This window comes from Acomys russatus, chromosome 21, assembly GCF_903995435.1.
Source record: "Acomys russatus chromosome 21, mAcoRus1.1, whole genome shotgun sequence".
Classification (NCBI taxonomy): domain Eukaryota; kingdom Metazoa; phylum Chordata; class Mammalia; order Rodentia; family Muridae; genus Acomys; species Acomys russatus.
Window position 1 is genome coordinate 44,719,676 of NC_067157.1, and position 22,700 is coordinate 44,742,375.

A 22,700-nucleotide genomic window follows, 5' to 3' on the forward strand; every position below is an offset into this window, starting at 1 on the left:
TCATCTGGAGGGCTAGAACCATGTAAAAAAATCTGAATTTTCTCAAAGAGTCAATACTCATTCTTTCCCCCCCAGGAATGCTGTTTCAGTGTCCATTATGTGTAAGGAACAAAAAGGTGAATGAATGAAATAGATAGAACCGTTTGGTACTTAGTAAATTCACTATGGCACTTAAAAAATCATAGTTAAATAGAAATGAGATATTTAGTGTTTTGAAATGAAAGGCAATGAAGTGTGTTTAGACGGCAAAATGTTATCAACCGCTGTCAACACTCACTTGGAGAAGTGTGGCTGCTGGGAAGTGGGTGTTCAAATGGTGAGGCAGTAGTGTAAAGTGTTAGGTTCTTGTGGCTTACACATGAGCTGAGTATTAGAAATGCTCTATAAGGTTTGTTAACATGAGCTAAGTGCTTGCCTTTGCCGTGTAAAGCATTCTGAACATAAATTGTGACTAAGTAATTTCTCCTTAGGAGGTTATCACAGTAGACGCTTGGTTGTGGTAGACATTTGTGATCTGTCAGGCTTTTGCGGTCAAATTTGTGGTAACCCAAGGCGAGATCTTTTCTGAGTGGTTTTATAATCTCTTTACTGTATTGTGTTCTTAGCTGAAATTTCTAGGGAGACAAGAAGTATTTAGCATGCAGGATATTGACATGGTAGATATTTAGTTTTATACTAAATACACTATTGATTAATAAGGGGAAATTAGACAATTCAAGTTATTTAGCTTTCTTTAAAAAGCACTTGAACACTTTAGAACTTCAAACTTGAGAGAATTCTAACTAAACAGCTCATTTGTATTAGTTTATTTTAAAAATGGTTCTTACCCGTATGGAAATTGCAGTTGGCACACTGTTTGGCAGTACTTGCTTCTGACTCTAATGTTTTTCATTATATTTTTCCTAAATTTTGTTTTTGTGGTGCTTGAATTTAACCCTGGGGTCTCGGACATGCAAGACAAGTGCTCTCCCTTGAGCACCCTGCCAGTCTCCCAAGTTAAGGGCTTTGAATTGACGTCTTAGGAATATGATCATGCTGACATTGAAGCAAAGGGGTCTGCAAATTGTAAGTGGAGGTCAGAGTTTTAATTTTTTTCCCACAAAGACATGCTCATGGTTGCTTAATTTTAATACTGTAATTTATTGAAAGTGTTTACTTTTCCGTTTCTATTTGAAGGCAGAAGTGTGCCGTTTGGTTTTATAGTTGATACATGATTTGAACACTATGAGACCGGGTAATAGATATCTTACCATCCATCGGCTTCTGTGGTGATAACTGTTCTTTGGTAAGTTTAAACAGTTTCTCTACAGCTGGAGCACGCCTTGCCATCCTGGATCACCCACAGAGCTTATTAAACTAGATGAGGGTGAGGGAGCGGGGAGAGGCTGGAGACTGTAGCTAACAAAATCCATCTGCCTCTGCCTCCCAAGTGCTGGGATTAAAGGCACGAGCCCCTATGCCCGGCTAGCTAACAAGCTCTTAGGTTGTGCACGTGTAGCTGCCAACCCAGGTACTACATAGACACAGAGAATTGAAAATTACAAAGCTAAATTCTGCCACCATTTCAACTTTACATTTTAACATAAAGTTTTAGAAAAATCCTATAGTCCAGCTGTTTAGAACTCTGTTCATGCCGACTTGGTGCTCAGGGGCACCCGAAGATGGCAGACTTGCTTCTCCTGCAGGTGTTCTTACCAGGGCGCTGTGGGCTGCTGGGAGGGAGCAGTCCACTGATCATTCTGTGCCTGTGGATCCCTTTCAGCAGTGCCTTTTTGGTTTTCAGAGCTTCCTTTTTGCTTTCATTTTATGAGGGACATGAAATTCCTCCTTGGATTTCAGTTTCATCTTTTACCATTTAAAATACTGCACTGGCTGCTTTAAAACATCAAGTTCTCTTCCTTCCCCTCTCAATTTATTTTGATTTGTAAAAAGGAAAAAGAAAAACAACCTCAAACCCAGTTCCTTAATGTATGGCTATTTCTGCCTATGCTTCCTTGGCATCCTTGATGCTTCATTTTGCAAAGACAGCGTTTGTAGGATTATCAGTCACCCAATGAATACTTGAATGCTTCCTCTTGTATTTATTTGAAAAAGTTTTTAGGGAAGCTGGGCGTGCTGCTGCATGCCTTTAATCTTAGTACTCAGGAGGCAGAGGCAGGAGGATTGCTATGAGTTTGAGGCCAGCCTGGTCTACAAAGTGAGTCCAGAACAGCCAAGGCTACAAAGAGAAACCCTGTCTCAAACAAACAAACAAAAACAAAGTTTTCACACAAGGTCTCCTTATATTGCCCAAGCTGGCCATGCATCTTTGGGCTCAATCATTCTCCTTCAGCCTCTTGAGTAACTGGCCTGTAGGCACTTGGCACTGCACCCAGTTTGGGGGGTACCTTCGATGCCAGTCACAAGGCATAGAGGGAGAGCAAAACAAACACCCTTTCTTCTACACTGAGCAGCTAAGTAAAGTAAATAGAACCTGGCAGGATGACCATTGTCAAAGCATTAGTTTGTGGTTGCAGGAGAGAATGCCTCACTAAGGCATCCTCTGAGCAGAGATTTGGTGGAGGGCAAGACCAGCAGCCCTCAGGGTAGAGCTGAGGTATGAGCAGCTCAGACACAGGACCTGCAAGTGCTGGGTTTGGATATGAGGTTTGGGAAAAAGACCAGGGACAAGTATATGACACCAAAGTTTTAGACATGGCAGCTGGGATGTTTGGCCATTTTCTGAGTTGTAAATAAGTGAGTGAACAGCCAATTTTGGTTTGTTTTTTTCAGGGAGAGGAGGAGATCAGGAATTTATTTGGAAAAAAGAACAGATTTGATATACTATGGTGTACCGAGGTAGAGACTTTTATTGATATTTGAATATACAAGATTATAATAATTCATAGTTACTCGGTCCTAAAAACATTTTGTTGTTTCTGGTTTTGTTTTGTTTTTTGGTGTTTTGAAAGCTTCTCAGGTAGCCTCAACTGTTCTCAAACTTGCTTTGTAATTGAGACTGAGCTCAGCTTGCCACCCTCCTGACTGGGGATTGAATCTAGGGCCTCATGCATGCTGAGTGAGTGCCCCTGCCCTCTTTTTTGAGTCAGGTCTTATGAACACACTATATTCCAGGATGGCCTCAAACTTAAGATGTTTGCAAGTGTGCTTCCTGGGCACTGGGTTTACAGGTGTGCAGCGCCATGCCCGGCCCTAACGTCACCTTTGCGAATACAGTGGTTTCCTGATCCATTCACAGCACCCATGCTTACTTAGTAGTGTAGCTAGGGCATATAACACTTTGTTTCCACAGCCCTTTACTCCTTACATGCACAGTGGAGAACCATAACCAGCTCATAAGAGCCTAAGAAAGTGCAACTATTTTAGTATGTGTGTGTTTGTGTGTGTGTATGTGTTTTTGTGTGTGTGTGTGTTTTGTGTGTGTGTTTTTGTGTGTGTGTATGTGTGTTTGTGTGTGTATATGTGTTTTTGTGTGTGTGTATGTGTTTGTGTGTGTGTGTGTTTTGTGTGTGTGTGTTTGTGTGTGTGTGTGTGTGTGTGTGTGTGTGTGTGTGTGTGTGTGTGAGGACAACTTTAAGAGTCAGTTCTTGCCTCCCTCCTCCCCCTTTGCATAGGTCGCAGCTATCGAACTCAGGTTGTCAGACAGAAGCACTTTACTCACTGAGTCATCTCACGGCAGTGTTACTGGCAGAAATTAGTAACTCATGATGTGTACATAGAACAATATTTAACTTTTTTCTTTTTATCATAATTCCATTAAAATTTTTACATATACATTTGTGTTATTATACACATATACAATAAACTACCTACAGCAAGAAGAACCATAAAACAGTCAGGAATTATATAAGTGTTAGATTCATAGTGTTTTGGCTATTTATATTTGGTAGCCTTGAAGAAACATTTCCGTATCATGGTGTGTCTAAAATTCTGAATGTAAATCAATATCTATCTTATCTCATCATTATCAACTTAAAACATCTATCTAGACCTAAAAACATCTTAACCCATAAACATCTAAGCTTAATTGTAAAACTAAACTATCTGTTCTTCAACCCCATCAGAGACTTGAGGAGGAATAAAATTGATTACCTGAGTATATAGGGAGTGCAGGTTAGCAGCTTCCAAAATGAGAAGATGACAGAGACAGTTTGCTGCCTGAACAGTCACCCAAAACTTTCTATAATAATGTTGGAACATCATTTTCAGCCTTCTAGCTTAATATATCTGATAGACGTATTTGTGAGGCAGGAACTATTGAGGACTTGCTTACCCCGTCTTGGCAGAGTTTGGCCATCCTCTCTGCCTGCATCCAAGCTTGCCCAATATTTAACTTTTCATTATTTAAAATTTTATATTAGGTGGCCGAGGGATGTTGCTCAGTGGTAGAGTGTGTGTCTGGCATGCATGAGAATGAGGATTTAGTTCTCTGTACTATACCAAAAAATTAGTGTGTATCCACTTATGTTTAATTTGAGTAAAGCTGAATTAAATTTGTAGTTCTGTAGGTGTAACAGCCAAGAATTAGTGGCTACCCTGCTGAGAAGTATAGATATACAGCATGCTCTCTGTCGCAGAAAGGTCTACAGGGTCTAGATGACTGGCTCTCTTACATTGTACTTAAAGTGAAATTTAGCTGTGGGAGGAGAAATTTGCATTGTACTGTTATGTGTTTGTGTTTTCTGACTGAGATGCTTTTAAAGGTGTCAGTGAATCCAAGAATCACTGAACACCTGTGATGGCACAGTAGATGGTGCTTTAATGGGCTGAAGTGTCCAGTTTAGCATAGTGAAGGTTTTAAAGAATAATTAAATACAGGAAGAAATATGTAAAAGAGGATCAAAGCAGGTGACTGATTTGGATCATTATTTAAAAAAAAAAAAACTTACATAGCTACCCTAACCATCAAGTTTGCTTGGAAGCTGGATAGTAGTGGTGGCCACCTCTAATCCCCGCACTTGGGAGGCAGAGGCAGGCAGATCTCTTTAGTTTGAGGCCAGCCTGGTCTACAGAGTGAGTTTCAAGACAGCCAGGGCTTTGAATGCTGAGGCTTTCTTTCACTGGGTGTGCCGAGCAGAGGATGGCTGACCAAATGATAAGGGACGCTGCAGAGGGCTTTGCTGTCAGCTTTGAATATGCACTAGTTCTCAGAGGAATATTTTAAATCCAAGATTGTGTGATTTCATAGCATTAAAGATTATGTAATGCTATGGAGTATGTATGTTTCAGGAGCCAGACAAAGAAGGAAGCACTTTTTTCTGTTCTATTTAATTATTTATTCCCTTTACATTCTGAACATAGCCCCTTCCCTCCTCTCCTCCTGGTCCCATACTAGTCCTCCCTTCCCCTAGTCCTCAGAAAAGGAGAGGCCCCCTCTCACCAACCCACCCCAGCTCATCAAGTGGCATCATGACTGAGCTCATCCTCTTAACTGTGGCCTGGTGAGGGAGCCCCACCGGGGGAAATGATCAAAAAGCAGACAACAGAGTCCATGTCAGAGACAGCTCCTGGCCCCCTTAGTAGGGGACCCACACAAAGCCTGAGCTGCCCATAGGCTACATCTGTGTAGGAGGCCTAGGTCCAGTCTCTGCGTGGTCCTTGGTTGGTCCTTCAGTCTCCACAAGGCGCGCTGGGCCCTGGCTAGTTGGCTTGTGGTCGTCTTGTGGCGCTCCTGTCACCTCCAGGTCCTTCTTTCCTTCCCCCCACTTTTCCACAAGACTCCCTATGCTTTGCCCAATGTTTGGCTGTGAGTCTCGGTATCTGTTTAAAGAAGCAAGCATTTTGGTACTAACTGCTAGTGTTACCTACTTTCACATATGGATGAAAAAGAGTCTCAGAAGCATAGCCTTCTTTGGAAAGTGATGTTTGAACCAGTTCACTTTTACAGACCAGCTAAGACGGGCAGGTATAGAGGATAACAGTGTCTGCTTGAATAACATCTGGTACTTAGATAACACACTTTGCTTTGCTCGCTGTTACATAACCTATTTTGATTATAGTGCAACTTTAAACCTAGTCTCTTTGACTTCCTATCCTCAGTGTGTTTTGAGTTTTAGTTAACTTCTGCCTCGTTTAACCATTCTGGATGAGAAGTAAATTTTGTTAGCTTGTTGTTGATACTTGAAAAAGAAATACGAGATAAATTATTAGTGGCTACTAATTTTTAGGGGCGGGGAGTGTCAAGACAGGGTTTCTTTGTGTAGCCCTTATTGTCCTTGTAGATCAGGCTGGCCTCGAACTTAGAGATCTGCCTGCTTCTGCCTCTTGAGTGCTGGGATTAAAGATGAGCGCCACCCTCGCCCAGCTTACATCTAACTCATATAAACTAAGAAAATGGGATAGTATTTTTTTTTGAGACAACTTCTCCTCCTCCTCTTCCTCCTCCTCCTTTTGGTGCAGGTAATCAGACTCAGGCTTTCATAGGAGAAGCGAGTACTCTACCATCGAGCTGCGTCCTCAGCCCGTGGGTTGTAACTTCGTGAGTTTGGAGAAAGTCTTACCAAGTTTGAAGTCTGTCTAATTCACACCTACACTGGTCCTTCTTGTTTCTCCAAGGTTTCCTTGTATCCCATAAAAATGTGTCCATCCTCCCCTCCTGCAGTCCTTCAGATGCCATCAAATGACTACCCTTTACTGTGTTTTCACTGTTAGCTTTCTAGTGCTGTTAGCATTCATGAGATAATCAGTTATAAAGAGCAGAGGTGCTTTGGGTTTGATTTGGAGGTCTTGGTCCATGACTGTTCGGCTCTGTTGCTCTGGGTCTGTGGTAAGGCAGCACATCATGGCAAAGGCATGTGAGTTCATGGCCAGGCAGTGAGAGACAAAGAATGGGTCCCACCACTCTTCAATGACCAGAAGACTTCCGACTGATCCCCACTTCTGAGGTTTCTCTCACTTCACACTGTTGCCAAGCTGGGACCAAGATTTTGGGGGCAAATTGCTGACCCAAACGATAGCATTCTGTCTGTTGTTAATTTACCAGTATGGCCTAATAATGTTTATTATTATGCCTATAATTATTATTACAACAGTATTTTCAAACACGCTAGCAATCAATCAAGACATAGACACCTGTTATATTTTAAAATAGCCTTAGTTAACCTGGGGCAGGGCAGATATTAATCCTCTAAACTACTTCCCATAGTGGGGCAGGTATGGGATCCCTGCTCCAATCCCATGCCATCTGCTTCTAATCATTTCTCTCAAGCTACCTCCCATCCATAATCCCAAATACTTGTTAATGTTCTTCATCTGGGCCAAATCTCCCTCCACACTGGCCATGTGCTTCTCTTCTGTCTAACCCATGGCAGCCTCCTCCTCCTCTCTTCTCTTCCAGTCTCTCTTCCCAAGAATCTCTTTCTCTCCAGGCCCGGGAACCTTAGCCACGCCTCTCTCATATGCCCTGCTCAGGTGTAACTGCCTTTTATTAATTAGCATCAAAATACATCACACCAACACTGCCTCTGGCTCCCCAAGGCTCATGTCCCCCTTAAAAAAATACATTTAGTTCTTCTCTGAGAGTTCCTAATCTTCACTGTTCTGGAGACCAATGCTCAGAAGTCCAAAATCTATTGAGACCCAAGACAGACTTTAGCTCTGAGTCCTTGTGAGATAACAAAAGCACATATCACTTTCTAAAAAACAGTAGTGGGACAAGCAAAGGCATGCATTTACATTCCAGGAGAGAGTAATTGGGACTTAGAAAGATGGGATGAGACAAAACCAAGGCCAACCCCCCGCCCCCAGCAGGGCAAATAAAATCCCTGGACTCTGTGCCTGGTGTTCAGGATGCTCCCTAACAAGATGTGGACACCCGAGAGTTTGCCTAGCCCCATCTCCAGTTTTTAGTTCGTCACTCTTTCAGACAGGATATATACACCACCTATAGTAGTCCCTGGCAGGCGTTCCATGTTGCTAGCCACTCTGACTTCCCTGGTTCCTCACTGCATCCTACACTTCACTCCCTCAGCCTCACTATTTTTACATAGGTCAGGGCTCCTTACAGGGGCCTCTAAGTCTGCCACACATTGCCTGGCTTCCTAGGTTTTTCTTTATGTTCTTAGGAGCTATCTGTACCATTACATAATTTTCATTCTTTAAAAAGAATATTTGTTTACTTAATGAGTATTTTGTATGCATACACAAACACACATGTATGTATGTATGCATGTATGTGCACCATAGTGTGCCTGTATAATCCAAAAATGTGTTTCAGCTCTTTTTGTTTGTTTTGTTTTTTTGAGACAGGGTATCTTTGTGTAACCCTAGATTACCTGAAAATAGCTCTGTAGAGGGGGCTAGCTTCGAACTCACAGAGATCTGCCTGCCTTTGCCTCCAGAGTGTTGGGCTTAAAGGTATGTGCCAACATCATCTTGCCTGGGTTTCAGATCTTCTGTTACAAGAGTTAGAGACACTATGAGCTGCACATGGGTGCTGGGACCCACACCTGTGTCCTCTGTGGAGCAGCAAAGTGATCTTAACTACTGAGACATCTCTCCAGGCCCTAACTTGGCGTTCTCAATGCCTGGAAAACAATCATAAGGATAATGCCAAGATCTGCCTCTCTGCACAGTGGGACCACTACTGTCATGGCCTCTTGGGTCTTGATGGTTGCAAACAAAATGATTCCTAAAGTGGTACTGGGTAAGCATGCTGTCCTAGGTCTGTGTCTACCTGTCGCTCGGTCTGTCTCTCTCTCCCCGCCCCCTTTGGTTTTTTGAGTCAAGGTTCCTCTGTGTAGCCATGGATGTCCTGGACTCGCTTTGTAGACCAGCTTGGCCTCATACTCACAGTGATCCAGATCCATCTGCCTCAGCTTCCGAGTGCTGGGATTGCAGGCGTGCAGCACCACACCCAGCTTTTTCTTCTATTCTTTTAAAAAACTTTTATGTGTTATTTGTTTTTGCCGGATTGGAGAGAGGGCGGGGGGGGGGGGGCAGAGGGGGGGGGGAGAGAGAGAGGGAGAGAGAGAGAGAGAGTGCAAGAGAAAGTGAGTACAATATATGTGGGTGTGGCTACATGTATGTGTATATGCATGGAGAGATGAGAGAACCACCTTGGGTGTTACTCTTTAGACATGTCCACTTTTTTTCTGAGGCAGGTTCGGTCACTGGCCAGGAAGTCACCAAGTGGGCTAGGTTGGCTAGCCATTGAGCCCCAGGGGTTTACCTGTCTCTGCCTTCCTGTGGGATTACAACCACAGGTCACCATGCCTGGCTTTTTTTTTTTTTTTTCTTCACCTCTTGGGTTCTGGGAATTAGACCTAGGCCCTTGTGCTTGCAGGGCAGGCATTTGCCAATGGAGCTCCAGCTCCACAGACATTAATTTTATTTTATTTCTTGCTCCAGCCCTGCTTGGACAGTTTTTGAAATACAATTTTCACTGTAATGAGTGGGGTCTTACTGATTCCCCACGTGCATATTGTTCTGATGCAGAGCACTGGCTTCCTTTTAGTAGTGGCCATCCTTTTAGTGGTGGCCATCCTTTTAGTGCTGGCCATCCTTTTAGTGCTGGCCATCCTTTTAGTGGTGGCCATCCTTTTAGTGGTGGCCATCCTTTTAGTGGTGGCCATCCTTTTAGTGGTGGCCATCCTTTTAGTGCTGGCCATCCTTTTAGTGGTGGCCATCCTTTTAGTGGTGGCCATCCTTTTAGTGGTGGCCATCCTTTTAGTGGTGGCCATCCTTTTAGTGGTGGCCATCCTTTTAGTGGTGGCCATCCTTTTAGTGCTGGCCATCCTTTTAGTGCTGGCCATCCTTTTAGTGCTGGCCATCCTTTTAGTGGTGGCCATCCTTTTAGTAGTGGCCATCCTTTTAGTGCTGGCCATCCTTTTAGTAGTGACCATCCTTTTAGTGGTGGCCATCCTTTTAGTGCTGGCCATCCTTTTAGTGGTGGCCATCCTTTTAGTGGTGGCCATCCTTTTAGTAGTGACCATCCTTTTAGTGGTGGCCATCCTTTTAGTGGTGGCCATCCTTTTAGTAGTGGCCATCCTTTTAGTGCTGGCCATCCTTTTAGTGGTGGCCATCCTTTTAGTGGTGGCCATCCTTTTAGTAGTGACCATCCTTTTAGTGCTGGCCATCCTTTTAGTGCTGGCCATCCTTTTAGTGCTGGCCATCCTTTTAGTGCTGGCCATCCTTTTAGTGGTGGCCATCCTTTTAGTAGTGGCCATCCTTTTAGTGCTGGCCATCCTTTTAGTGCTGGCCATCCTTTTAGTGGTGGCCATCCTTTTAGTAGTGGCCATCCTTTTAGTGCTGGCCATCCTTTTAGTAGTGACCATCCTTTTAGTGGTGGCCATCCTTTTAGTGCTGGCCATCCTTTTAGTGGTGGCCATCCTTTTAGTGGTGGCCATCCTTTTAGTAGTGACCATCCTTTTAGTGGTGGCCATCCTTTTAGTGGTGGCCATCCTTTTAGTAGTGGCCATCCTTTTAGTGCTGGCCATCCTTTTAGTGGTGGCCATCCTTTTAGTGGTGGCCATCCTTTTAGTAGTGACCATCCTTTTAGTGCTGGCCATCCTTTTAGTGCTGGCCATCCTTTTAGTGCTGGCCATCCTTTTAGTGCTGGCCATCCTTTTAGTAGTGGCCATCCTTTTAGTGGTGGCCATCCTTTTAGTGCTGGCCATCCTTTTAGTGCTGGCCATCCTTTTAGTGGTGGCCATCCTTTTAGTAGTGGCCATCCTTTTAGTGGTGGCCATCCTTTTAGTGGTGGCCATCCTTTTAGTAGTGGCCATCCTTTTAGTGCTGGCCATCCTTTTAGTGGTGGCCATCCTTTTAGTGCTGGCCATCCTTTTAGTGGTGGCCATCCTTTTAGTAGTGACCATCCTTTTAGTGGTGGCCATCCTTTTAGTGGTGGCCATCCTTTTAGTAGTGACCATCCTTTTAGTGGTGGCCATCCTTTTAGTGGTGGCCATCCTTTTAGTGGTGGCCATCCTTTTAGTAGTGACCATCCTTTTAGTGGTGGCCATCCTTTTAGTAGTGGCCATCCTTTTAGTGCTGGCCATCCTTTTAGTGGTGGCCATCCTTTTAGTAGTGGCCATCCTTTTAGTGCTGGCCATCCTTTTAGTGCTGGCCATCCTTTTAGTGCTGGCCATCCTTTTAGTGCTGGCCATCCTTTTAGTAGTGGCCATCCTTTTAGTGGTGGCCATCCTTTTAGTGCTGGCCATCCTTTTAGTGCTGGCCATCCTTTTAGTGCTGGCCATCCTTTTAGTAGTGGCCATCCTTTTAGTGGTGGCCATCCTTTTAGTGCTGGCCATCCTTTTAGTGCTGGCCATCCTTTTAGTGGTGGCCATCCTTTTAGTGGTGGCCATCCTTTTAGTGGTGGCCATCCTTTTAGTGCTGGCCATCCTTTTAGTAGTGGCCATCCTTTTAGTGGTGGCCATCCTTTTAGTGGTGGCCATCCTTTTAGTGGTGGCCATCCTTTTAGTGGTGGCCATCCTTTTAGTGCTGGCCATCCTTTTAGTGGTGGCCATCCTTTTAGTGGTGGCCATCCTTTTAGTAGTGACCATCCTTTTAGTGCTGGCCATCCTTTTAGTGCTGGCCATCCTTTTAGTGCTGGCCATCCTTTTAGTGCTGGCCATCCTTTAGTAGTGGCCATCCTTTTAGTGGTGGCCATCCTTTTAGTGCTGGCCATCCTTTTAGTGCTGGCCATCCTTTTAGTGGTGGCCATCCTTTTAGTAGTGGCCATCCTTTTAGTGGTGGCCATCCTTTTAGTGGTGGCCATCCTTTTAGTAGTGGCCATCCTTTTAGTGCTGGCCATCCTTTTAGTGGTGGCCATCCTTTTAGTGCTGGCCATCCTTTTAGTGGTGGCCATCCTTTTAGTAGTGACCATCCTTTTAGTGGTGGCCATCCTTTTAGTGGTGGCCATCCTTTTAGTAGTGACCATCCTTTTAGTGGTGGCCATCCTTTTAGTGGTGGCCATCCTTTTAGTGGTGGCCATCCTTTTAGTGGTGGCCATCCTTTTAGTAGTGGCCATCCTTTTAGTGCTGGCCATCCTTTTAGTGGTGGCCATCCTTTTAGTGCTGGCCATCCTTTTAGTGGTGGCCATCCTTTTAGTAGTGACCATCCTTTTAGTGGTGGCCATCCTTTTAGTGGTGGCCATCCTTTTAGTAGTGACCATCCTTTTAGTGGTGCCCTTTTAGTGCTGGCCATCCTTTTAGTGGTGGCCATCCTTTTAGTGGTGGCCATCCTTTTAGTAGTGACCATCCTTTTAGTGCTGGCCATCCTTTTAGTGCTGGCCATCCTTTTAGTGCTGGCCATCCTTTTAGTGCTGGCCATCCTTTTAGTAGTGGCCATCCTTTTAGTGGTGGCCATCCTTTTAGTGCTGGCCATCCTTTTAGTGCTGGCCATCCTTTTAGTGCTGGCCATCCTTTTAGTAGTGGCCATCCTTTTAGTGGTGGCCATCCTTTTAGTGCTGGCCATCCTTTTAGTGGTGGCCATCCTTTTAGTAGTGGCCATCCTTTTAGTGGTGGCCATCCTTTTAGTGGTGGCCATCCTTTTAGTGGTGGCCATCCTTTTAGTGCTGGCCATCCTTTTAGTGCTGGCCATCCTTTTAGTAGTGGCCATCCTTTTAGTGGTGGCCATCCTTTTAGTGCTGGCCATCCTTTTAGTGGTGGCCATCCTTTTAGTAGTGGCCATCCTTTTAGTGGTGGCCATCCTTTTAGTGGTGGCCATCCTTTTAGTGCTGGCCATCCTTTTAGTGCTGGCCATCCTTTTAGTAGTGGCCATCCTTTAGTGGTGGCCATCCTTTTAGTGGTGGCCATCCTTTTAGTGGTGGCCATCCTTTTAGTGCTGGCCATCCTTTTAGTGCTGGCCATCCTTTTAGTGGTGGCCATCCTTTTAGTGGTGGCCATCCTTTTAGTGGTGGCCATCCTTTTAGTAGTGGCCATCCTTTTAGTGCTGGCATCCTTTTAGTGGTGGCCATCCTTTTAGTGGTGGCCATCCTTTTAGTGGTGGCCATCCTTTTAGTGGTGGCCATCCTTTTAGTGGTGGCCATCCTTTTAGTGGTGGCCATCCTTTAGTGGTGGCCATCCTTTTAGTGGTGGCCATCCTTTTAGTGCTGGCCATCCTTTTAGTGCTGGCCATCCTTTTAGTAGTGGCCATCCTTTTAGTGTGGCCATCCTTTTAGTGGTGGCCATCCTTTTAGTAGTGGCCATCCTTTTAGTGCTGGCCATCCTTTTAGTGGTGGCCATCCTTTTAGTGGTGGCCATCCTTTTAGTGGTGGCCATCCTTTTAGTGGTGGCCATCCTTTTAGTGGTGGCCATCCTTTTAGTGGTGGCCATCCTTTTAGTGCTGGCCATCCTTTTAGTGCTGGCCATCCTTTTAGTAGTGGCCATCCTTTTAGTGGTGGCCATCCTTTTAGTGGTGGCCATCCTTTTAGTAGTGGCCATCCTTTTAGTGCTGGCCATCCTTTTAGTGCTGGCCATCCTTTTAGTGGTGGCCATCCTTTTAGTGGTGGCCATCCTTTTAGTGGTGGCCATCCTTTTAGTGGTGGCCATCCTTTTAGTAGTGGCCATCCTTTTAGTGGTGGCCATCCTTTTAGTGGTGGCCATCCTTTTAGTGCTGGCCATCCTTTTAGTAGTGGCCATCCTTTTAGTGGTGGCCATCCTTTTAGTGGTGGCCATCCTTTTAGTGGTGGCCATCCTTTTAGTGGTGGCCATCCTTTAGTGGTGGCCATCCTTTAGTAGTGGCCATCCTTTTAGTGGTGGCCATCCTTTTAGTGGTGGCCATCCTTTTAGTGCTGGCCATCCTTTTAGTGCTGGCCATCCTTTTAGTGGTGGCCATCCTTTTAGTGGTGGCCATCCTTTTAGTGCTGGCCATCCTTTTAGTGGTGGCCATCCTTTTAGTGGTGGCCATCCTTTTAGTGGTGGCCATCCTTTTAGTGGTGGCCATCCTTTTAGTGGTGGCCATCCTTTTAGTGGTGGCCATCCTTTTAGTGCTGGCCATCCTTTTAGTGCTGGCCATCCTTTTAGTGCTGGCCATCCTTTTAGTGGTGGCCATCCTTTTAGTGGTGGCCATCCTTTTAGTGCTGGCCATCCTTTTAGCAACTGCACCTTTTATAGGTGTTTCTTCTGGCCAAATTACAAGTTCCTCAAATTATTCTGCTCTGTTCTTTCTACTCCTACTTCTCGCTATAAATTGGCTAGAAGCATTCAGCTGGTAATATTCATGCCAGAGCCTGAATGCTGCTTTTGGTCTAGCATTTTCTCTACAAGATATCTTGGTCTGTTGTCTTTAAGCTCAGGCTCCCACAGTCTCAGGGTATGATAAAATGTAGTCCAACTGTTTCCCACGGGTTAGCAAAGGTGATGTTTAGCCCATTTGCCAATAGAGTCATCTTCGTGAGAACCTCGTCGGCATAGCACTTGCTGTCTTCTGCTCTGTATTCCAGTCCTGAGCCTCTGCCAGAACCTTATGCTAAACTGTGCTTTCATGTCTTAATTTTTCCCTAGCTTCTTCCGGCTTTTAGATTCTTCCCAAGACAGGTCCAATTGTATTGCATCATTTCAGGTATAGCTGTAGTTAGCAGTCCTACATTGTAATGCCAATTTCTATTAGCCAACTTTTTCTTGTTTAAATATGTACCCAAGATAATTTATGTAAGGGCATATATTCTTTTTTATTCTTTTATTTTTTTCCTTTTTTATTTTTTATTTTATTACACATGTATAGAACAAACTACATACAGCAGGGAGAACCATGTGACAATCATGAGAATAATGAGTTCTATACTTGTTACATTCATAGTGAATTGGCCATCTGCATTCGTCTCGTTTGAAGAAAGTGTTTTTCCTGTCTTGTTGGGTCTAAATTTCTGAATGAGATTCAATATTTATCCTATCTCAACTCTAATAGCTTAACTTCTTTATCTTGATCTAAAACGATCTTGTCCCCTAACCAACTAAGCTTGCTTGTAAAACTCTACTGTCTTGTCTTCAATGCCCCTCAGAGACTTGAGAAGGAATAAAACTTAAATTCCTGAGTGAACTAGCAGTGTGGGTTAGCAGCTTCCAAAATGTATAAATTACTTTATAGCATTGGAGCCTTATCTTCAGCTTTCTGGCCCAATATCTCTGCCAGACTTGGCAGGAACTATTGAGGACTTGCTTACCCTGATTTGGCAGAGTGCGGCCGTCTACTCTGCCTGCATCTAAGTAGCCCATTTTTGGCAGATTCTGTTTGTGGCAGGAACAAGGACATTTTGCCCAGTGGCTATTTTGCCACCTTTGAAGAGGGCATATATTCTGGTGTACAGTTTTGAAGACTTCAGATCATATTCGATTGTCCCTGTTGTTTTGGACCTGTGGCAAGACTACCTAGGGATGGACATTAGGTGGTCACATTTGGTGGCAGGGCCCTTTACCCACTGAGTAATGTCACTGGCCCCTTTAAAAAGATTTTTTATTGTTTCTAAACCATAGTATTAAACTGATGTTTCATATTGTATCATTTTTGGATATCAGCTGTGGCTTGTCATTTGGATGAGAATGGCTAAACTCTCCCTGCCCCCACCTAGTTACATCATAATCCCTAGTTTCTCTTTGTGTTTACCTCTGTGACTGTTTTAATGGTGATGGGATAGAATCTAGGGCCCCTAATGTGCTGGACAAATGCTCCATCACCGTGCTCCGAGCCTGCCATTTTAAGTTACATACTTTCCTATTTTTTTATGTATGGTCTGTAATCTGACACTACTTTCTTTCCTTCCTTCCTTCTTTCTTTCTTTCTTTCTTTCTTTCTTTCTTTCTGTCCCTTCTTTCCTTCCTTCTCTTTCTTTCTGGTTTTTGTTTTTTTGAGGCAGGGTTTTTCTGTGTAGCCTTGGCTGTCCTGTAGACTAGGCTGGCCTCAAACTCACGGAAATCCTCCTGTCTCTGCCTCCCTGAGTGCTGGGATTACAGGTGTGCATCACCTCGGTTGGTTTAAAGATTTATTTCTTATTGTGTGTCTATGTGGGTGCATGTGCCTGAGGAAGGCAAAAGAGGGCATCAGAGCATCTGTAGCTGGAGTTACAGGCAGTTGTGAGTGGCTTGATGAGGGTGCTGGGACTGAACTCAGGTCCTCTGGAAAAGCAGCACACACTCTTAACCACTGAGCCATCTCTAGCCCACTCCCTTCCATTTTTAAAGAAAGGATATAAGCAAGTTCTCAGCCTCAACTTTCCAATTTAATAACAATTTGTTTACTAAAGTTAATAACATTTTATTCTGAAAATTGAGTAAGTATGTTCTGCCAACTTTAAAAATTAGAAGCTAGTGATTATCGCTATTCCAGGCCATGTCAACACTTTGCAGCGGTGTAGTTTGTTGTGAGTTATGGCTTTGTTCCCTGCTCTTTGCATCCAGTATTACAGACCTATTCTCCTGAGAGTAAGCATAAAGTATCTCCCTTCAGGGGGCAGTGGTGGCACACGCCTTAATCCCAGCACTAAGGAGGCAGAGGCAGGTGAATTTCGGTGAGTTTGAGGCTAGCCTGGTCTCCAGAGTGAATCCAGGACAGCCAGGGCTACACAGAGAAACCCTGTCTCGAAAAACCAAAACCAAACCAAACCAAACCAAACCAAAAAACAAACCTTCTCTCTTATAGTCTTGTTGTCTGCTTGGAATTATGCCTCACTTTAGTTTAATTAATATATAAGTCATGGTGCTTTTGTGATAATGTAGTTTTTGAGGCAGGGTCTCACTATGTTGTCCTGACTGTTCTGGAGCTCACTAAATAAAACAGGCTGTCCTCAAAACTCACAGAGATCCTCCTGCCTCTGCCTCCTAAGTGCTGAGGTTGAAGGCACACACACCCACATACACACACTCCAGCCTCTTGTGTAATATTTTGTGATTTCCCCCCTTCAATTTGATCCACCTTCTGTCCCTTTCTACACCTCAAGTTGGAAAGAAAAATGTATACATTCTTAATGTGGTCCTTAGTTTTTCAAACTTTTAAAAATTTGGCTTATAATTTAGATCTGTTACATTTGCCTTTAAAATTCTAATGTCTTATTTGGATCAGCTGTATATTTGGACCCACAATAGCCATTTTTATAGTTAATTAATTAGGGTCTTTGTACCCTAAGGTTGCAAGCAGATGAGTATGGGTGGTTTGCAAGCTGTTCACTATTTGAAAAAGGCTAATGAAAATTGCATACTTAAACTCTGATTACTCTATACATGCAAATCAAACAGCACATTACTCTTTTTGCACATCTAAAGACAAATCATTGCTATTTCTGCACAGTAGTGGTATTATATATCATAGATTGCCAAAAATAAGAAAATTATTTAATGTATCTTGGTTAGCCATATGATACTGGTGCTGATAACCGAACTAGGGTCCTTTGGAAGAGCAGCAGGTACTTTGAACTACTCATCCATTTCTCCAGCCCCCTTTACGCTGTCGGAAACATTTTACCGTTTGCCCCATCTCCTTAACCTCTGTAGTTACAGGGTTGTAACCCATAGTTTAAGAAGCTGGAAGAGTTGTGTGTTCACCATTCTTAAATTCTTGCACATTCAAAACATTTTCCCTTAGCCTTGATAGGTGAAGGAAGGACTGACTTGGAATAGAATCCTCAGCTTACACTTCAATTGAATCAGAATTTACTAACCAATTTAAATATACAATTCTAGAAATGTGACAAATATATAATTCACAGCTATCACCGAATCATAATTAAGACAGAGGTAATCTGGGCACAGTCTCACATGCCTGTAATCCCAGCACTCAGGGAGGCAGAGGCAGGGGGGATCTCTGAGTTTGAGGCCAGCCTGGTGTACAGAGTGAGTCCAGGATACCCAAGGCTACACAGAGAAACCCTGACTTGCAAAAACAAAACAAACAAACCAAAATGGTAGGGGTAAAGTATTAACAGCTCTCTGACCAAATTTGGGCCGATTCCAGGTTTTATAAACATTTATGGAGACAAGGGCACACACTGTGTCTATGGCTGTTCTTGTCCCACTGCAGCAGCTGAGTCCAAATGGCCAGCACATCCCAAAATGCTTCCTGTTGTGCCCTTTGCAAAAGTGTGCACCTAAAAAAGTGCCCTGTGTCCATTTGTGGCTCCCTCCAGTTTGAAATGTAGCCTCTTAGGCAGCTAGATCAGCCCTCTGCTGGAATGATGGGCCTTGAAAGGCATGCAGGCTGGGTGTCTGCCTTCTGCTGGGGTTGGAGCTCTGGAGGTTAGCATGCTGAGTGCAGCTGTGGTCATCCCTCAATGCCTTGGATGGTCTTCAGCTGAATTTCTTGAAAACTGTTTCATTCTTGCTTTGTTTTGAATGCTCTTCTAAAAAACCTATTCTTACTTCCTTTTTTAAACCTGCCTTGAGGTCCAATTTTCTTTTGTCTTTAAAATGGATCATTTTTCTGAACTATATCTTAAAGTTGATTATTATTGGATTGCTTACTTTCTGGGGGGCTTCAGATCAGCTGTGGTGTCATTCCACTGAGGTGTTTAGGTCTTTCTTTTCTTTTTGGAGGCTAGTTTACCTTTTCTTTGGTCCAGTCTTGAGACATTTGTGGACAGGCCTCCCTCAGGAACTCTGTGGGATTTGCAGGCGATGGTGTCAGTGGTTGAGGTGACAACTGGGAGGAAGAAGAGGAAAGGGGCAGCGGCTCCATCAGAAGCTTCTCCTGGTCCGTTCCCTTCATCGCCTCTGCTCCAAGGAGCCCCGCCCCTCCCTGTTGAGCAGCAGATCGTTAAAGTGTTTTTTTCCCAGTCGGATGTGGTGTCACACACCTGTAATCCCAGCATTTGGGAGGATGAGGCAGATGGATCTCTGTGAGTTCGAGGCTAATCTGGTTTACAAAGCAAGTCCAGGACAGCTAAGGCTACACAGAGAAAAGTGTTTTTTCTGTACACAGTGTTACTACAGTATATCCCATGCAGTATAATTTATCTATTTAAATCTTATCATTCAAGAGTTCTGCTATGTTTGCAGAGACATACAACTGCCGCTGTGTTGACATTAGTAGTTTCATTATCTAGAAAGACATCTGTCTCATCTTCCTAGTCTAATATCCTCAACTGTAAGCAACTACTAATCTACTTCTTTATCTGTGGATTTGCCTATCTTATTTAAAGGCATACAATATATAGTAATTTATAACTGTCCTCCTTCACTCAGCATAAATTTTCAGTTTCATCCATGTTTTAGGAATTAATACTTCATCCTGTTTTGTGGCTAAGTAATGTGTGCACAGGCATACCACATTTTATATCCATTCACCCTTTGATGGGCATTTTGATTGTTTCTACCTTTTGTTTTGTGTGTTTTGTAGCAGTCTCTCTATGTAGCCCTGGCTTCACGTTGCTATGTTGAAGACCAGACTGGTCTCAAACTCACAGAGATTCATTTGCCTCTGCTTCCCAAGTTCTGGGATTAGAGATGTGGGCCATCACACTTGGCTCTATATTTAGTTTTTAAAAATCTGCCCTTAATTTTTATATATGGCACAAGGGAAGGTTGGAGCTCAGCCTTTCGCCTGTGGCTCCATAGTTGTCTCGCATCAGTCATTGAGAGTCTTTTACTGTTGAATGGTCTTGGCACCCTTAGACCAATGGCTTGTAAGACATTCCTTAAAGCCAGTGCTGTGATCTTCCAAACCCAGACATGGACCTGTCAGGGGAAGGGGAAAGGGAGCAGTCTTTGTGGTCTGAAAGGGCTGCAGAGAGATGAGCTAAGGGAGGCAGGGGGTCGTTTGGGTCCACACAGTAGCCAGTGGTGATTCAAACTTCCAGAGTCTGATTTCAAGTGTTTGTTTTGTGCATATTTAAGCATAGCACAATTTGATGAAAATTATTCTGATGCTGCTTAACTCAATCTTGAGTGCACAACAAAGCATACATAAATCTCCTTGAGAAATAAAGTAAGCTAAATAAATACAAGTCAGACATGACTACATCAGGACTCTTTGTGAAGTCAATAGAGATAGGCTGTTTAGATGACTGAGAAAAACAAGCTTACAATTAGGGAAAGTCTCTGACCACACAGATAGCATAGAGGTCACCAGGTAGAAAAACCCAGCCTTCTGGGTGCACAATAGATAGAGTATTCCTTCCCTTAAAGGAACACCTCTATGTGCTAATTAATGTTCCAGGTTCCCCCTCTGTGTCTCCTACAGTACTTCCTTTTGTTGGGGTGGGGTCGATTTCATCAGGGCTTAATCTGTGTCCTTTGCTTCTTTTTCTGTGGTGTTCTCTTCCTGGCAGAGTGATGCTGTAAGTCACATTTGTTCGTTTCTGCACCTTCTTCATCTCCAGTTTAGGGTTTTGTTTTTGTGTTTGTGGTCTTTTTGGAACAGCTGTGTGAGTACTGTTAGCTGTCTGAAATTGAAATTTCCACAACTGTCTACTAAATGACGTTAGTTTGCATGAGCAGTCAAGTTGCTCATGTTGCTTTTACTGAAGTCTCATTTAAAAATAGCTGTTTCGCTGGGCGTGGTGGCGCACGCCTTTAATCCTGGCACTTGGGAGCCACTTGGGAGGCAGAGGCAGGCGGATCGCTGTGAGTTTGAGGCCAGCCTGGTCTACAAAGCGAGTCCAGGACAGCCAAGGCTATACAGAGAAACCCTGTCTCGAAAAAACCAAAAATAAAATAAAATAAATAAAAAATAAATAAATAAATAAAAATAGCTATTTATAGTATAGCCAAATAAAGCAAAGCATGTTTTGTTTGAACATTTTACTTATTCTGAACTTGCTGGCTTATTTATGTAATCTTGGTGCTTCTGAGGGTGAGTCAGGAGGATAGTAAGTTTGAGACCTCCATGGACTGACATAGTGAGACCCTGTCTTAAAAGAGCAGAACAAAACCAGCAAGGAACTTGTACTTCTCAAGAAGTGTCGGAGTGAAGACCATGCATTCAGCCTTAGCGCTTTTGGATCTGTAACTAGACTGTTTTGTTTGTCCTTTTGTGGTAACGGGTCTGCCATGTCCCACAGCCAGTGAACACTGTAAAGAGAGAGCTAAGAGCTTGAGTAACCATGAGCCTGGCTTTAGGAGAATCATTGAAGGGTTTCTGCTTCACTTTGCTGGTTTTATAGATTCAGCCTCACTGGGAACTAGCTGTGTAGACCAGGCTAGCCTTGAACGCAGAGGGATCTACCTGTCTTTGCTCCCTGAGGGATTACAGGCAAGTTCCACCATACCCCACTGCAGTTTTAACATACAATGTTAAAACCAATTGCTGGGGAAAGCAAGTGCTCATACGACTGACTTTATTTTCCTTGAAAGATAGAGCTCTTTTGGACTCTTTTTTTTGGGTGGGGGTTCAAGACAGGGTTTCTCTGTGTAACCTTGGCTGTCCTGGACTCACTTTGTAGACCACCCTGGCCTTGAACTCACAGCAGTCTGCCAGCTTCTGCTAGGATTAAAGGCATGCGCCACCATGCCCAGCCTCTTTTGGACTCTTAACAGTAAGCCATGCCCCTGCATCTGTGGCCAGTCCTTCTGTTGTGTGTTTGTTTCCTTTTTTGAGACAGGCTCTTACTATGTAGCACTGATTAGCTTGGGACTCTCTAGGTGGTCAGGCTGGCCTTGAATCCGTGTGACTAGCTCTCCTTCCCTAGGCTGGGATTTACTGGCTTGAGCCCCCTAGCCAAGCTCTTCCTGCTGAAGGCTCTGCTTTATGCTGCATCTGTCGTCACTGGCTTTATTTGCCTTCTCTCTGTGCTCTTCCCTGTCTACTTTTCCTTCACTCTGGTTACCTTGTGTGCGAATAGAGAGTGAGTTTCTAACCCAGACACTCTCCTGAACCTCAGCTTCCTGTGTCTTGATTGCTGAGTACTCCTTCGTGTGTGATCGATCCCCAGCTCCCGAGTCACCCTGATGCCTTTCCAGGTTTTCTCGCATCATTGAGTGACTGTCATCCATTTCCCCACTTCCACCCTAGTTCTGTCATTCAGTCAGCTCCGTATGCACTGTCTATTAAATGTAACTGAAGTCATCTCATGTTCTCTATCCTGACCGCTGACATTAGAGCCCAGGGACACTGCCTGCATCATGGCGGACTTGTGGTCTTTTCTGCTTCATTCTGACCTCAGCAGTGCAGCCAGGGTAATTCTGAAATACATGATGTCACATCTGCTTAGGATATCTGTTGTCTCATTCATTTCAGAAAATGGAATCATCAAGACAGATAAAGTATTTGAAGTGATGCTGGCTACAGACCGCTCCCACTATGCAAAATCTAACCCTTACATGGATTCTCCACAATCAATAGGTAAGCGTTATATTTCTAAAAAGTCACACATTTCATCAGTTACTCTGTAATTTTATGATTAAGGAAAGAGCAGCATACAAATATGGATGATAACTCCATTAATGAAAGTTTTGTCACTCAGTTTTGTAATCCTAACCTTCCCTTTGTAACAACAAAATATTCATTTTTTTTCTGACTTTAAAAATACATTATGTGAATCAGGAAGTTTGGGAATATTTTAAGGAAAAACAAAACATTAATGAAAGCCTAAGGGTTTTAGTTGAGCTTTGGTGGTGGTGCCCGCCTTTAATCCCAGTACTCAGGAAGCAGAGGCAGGTGGATCTCTGTGAGTTTGGGGCCAGCCCGGTTTTCTGAGCAAGTTCCAGGATATCCAGGGTTACACAGAGAAACGCTGTCTCAGGAAAAAAAAAAAAAAAAGAGTTTTAGCTGAGTGATAAGTTTTATTAAAGATTTTTAGGTTTTTTTTTTTTTTTAAGATTTATTTATTTATTATGTAT

The 22,700-nt window shown here is 43.7% G+C and overlaps 1 protein-coding gene across 1 annotated transcript in view; it reads left to right on the forward strand.

Annotated features, from left to right (window-relative positions):
* The window catches only part of Pcmt1 (protein-L-isoaspartate (D-aspartate) O-methyltransferase), a 44,002-nt gene that overhangs the window by 1,646 nt on the left and 19,656 nt on the right, over nt 1-22,700 (forward strand). The window contains exon 2 of the mRNA XM_051164650.1: nt 22,099-22,203. Coding sequence (XP_051020607.1) covers nt 22,099-22,203 — 105 coding nt within the window. The remainder of the gene's footprint in view (nt 1-22,098; nt 22,204-22,700) is intronic.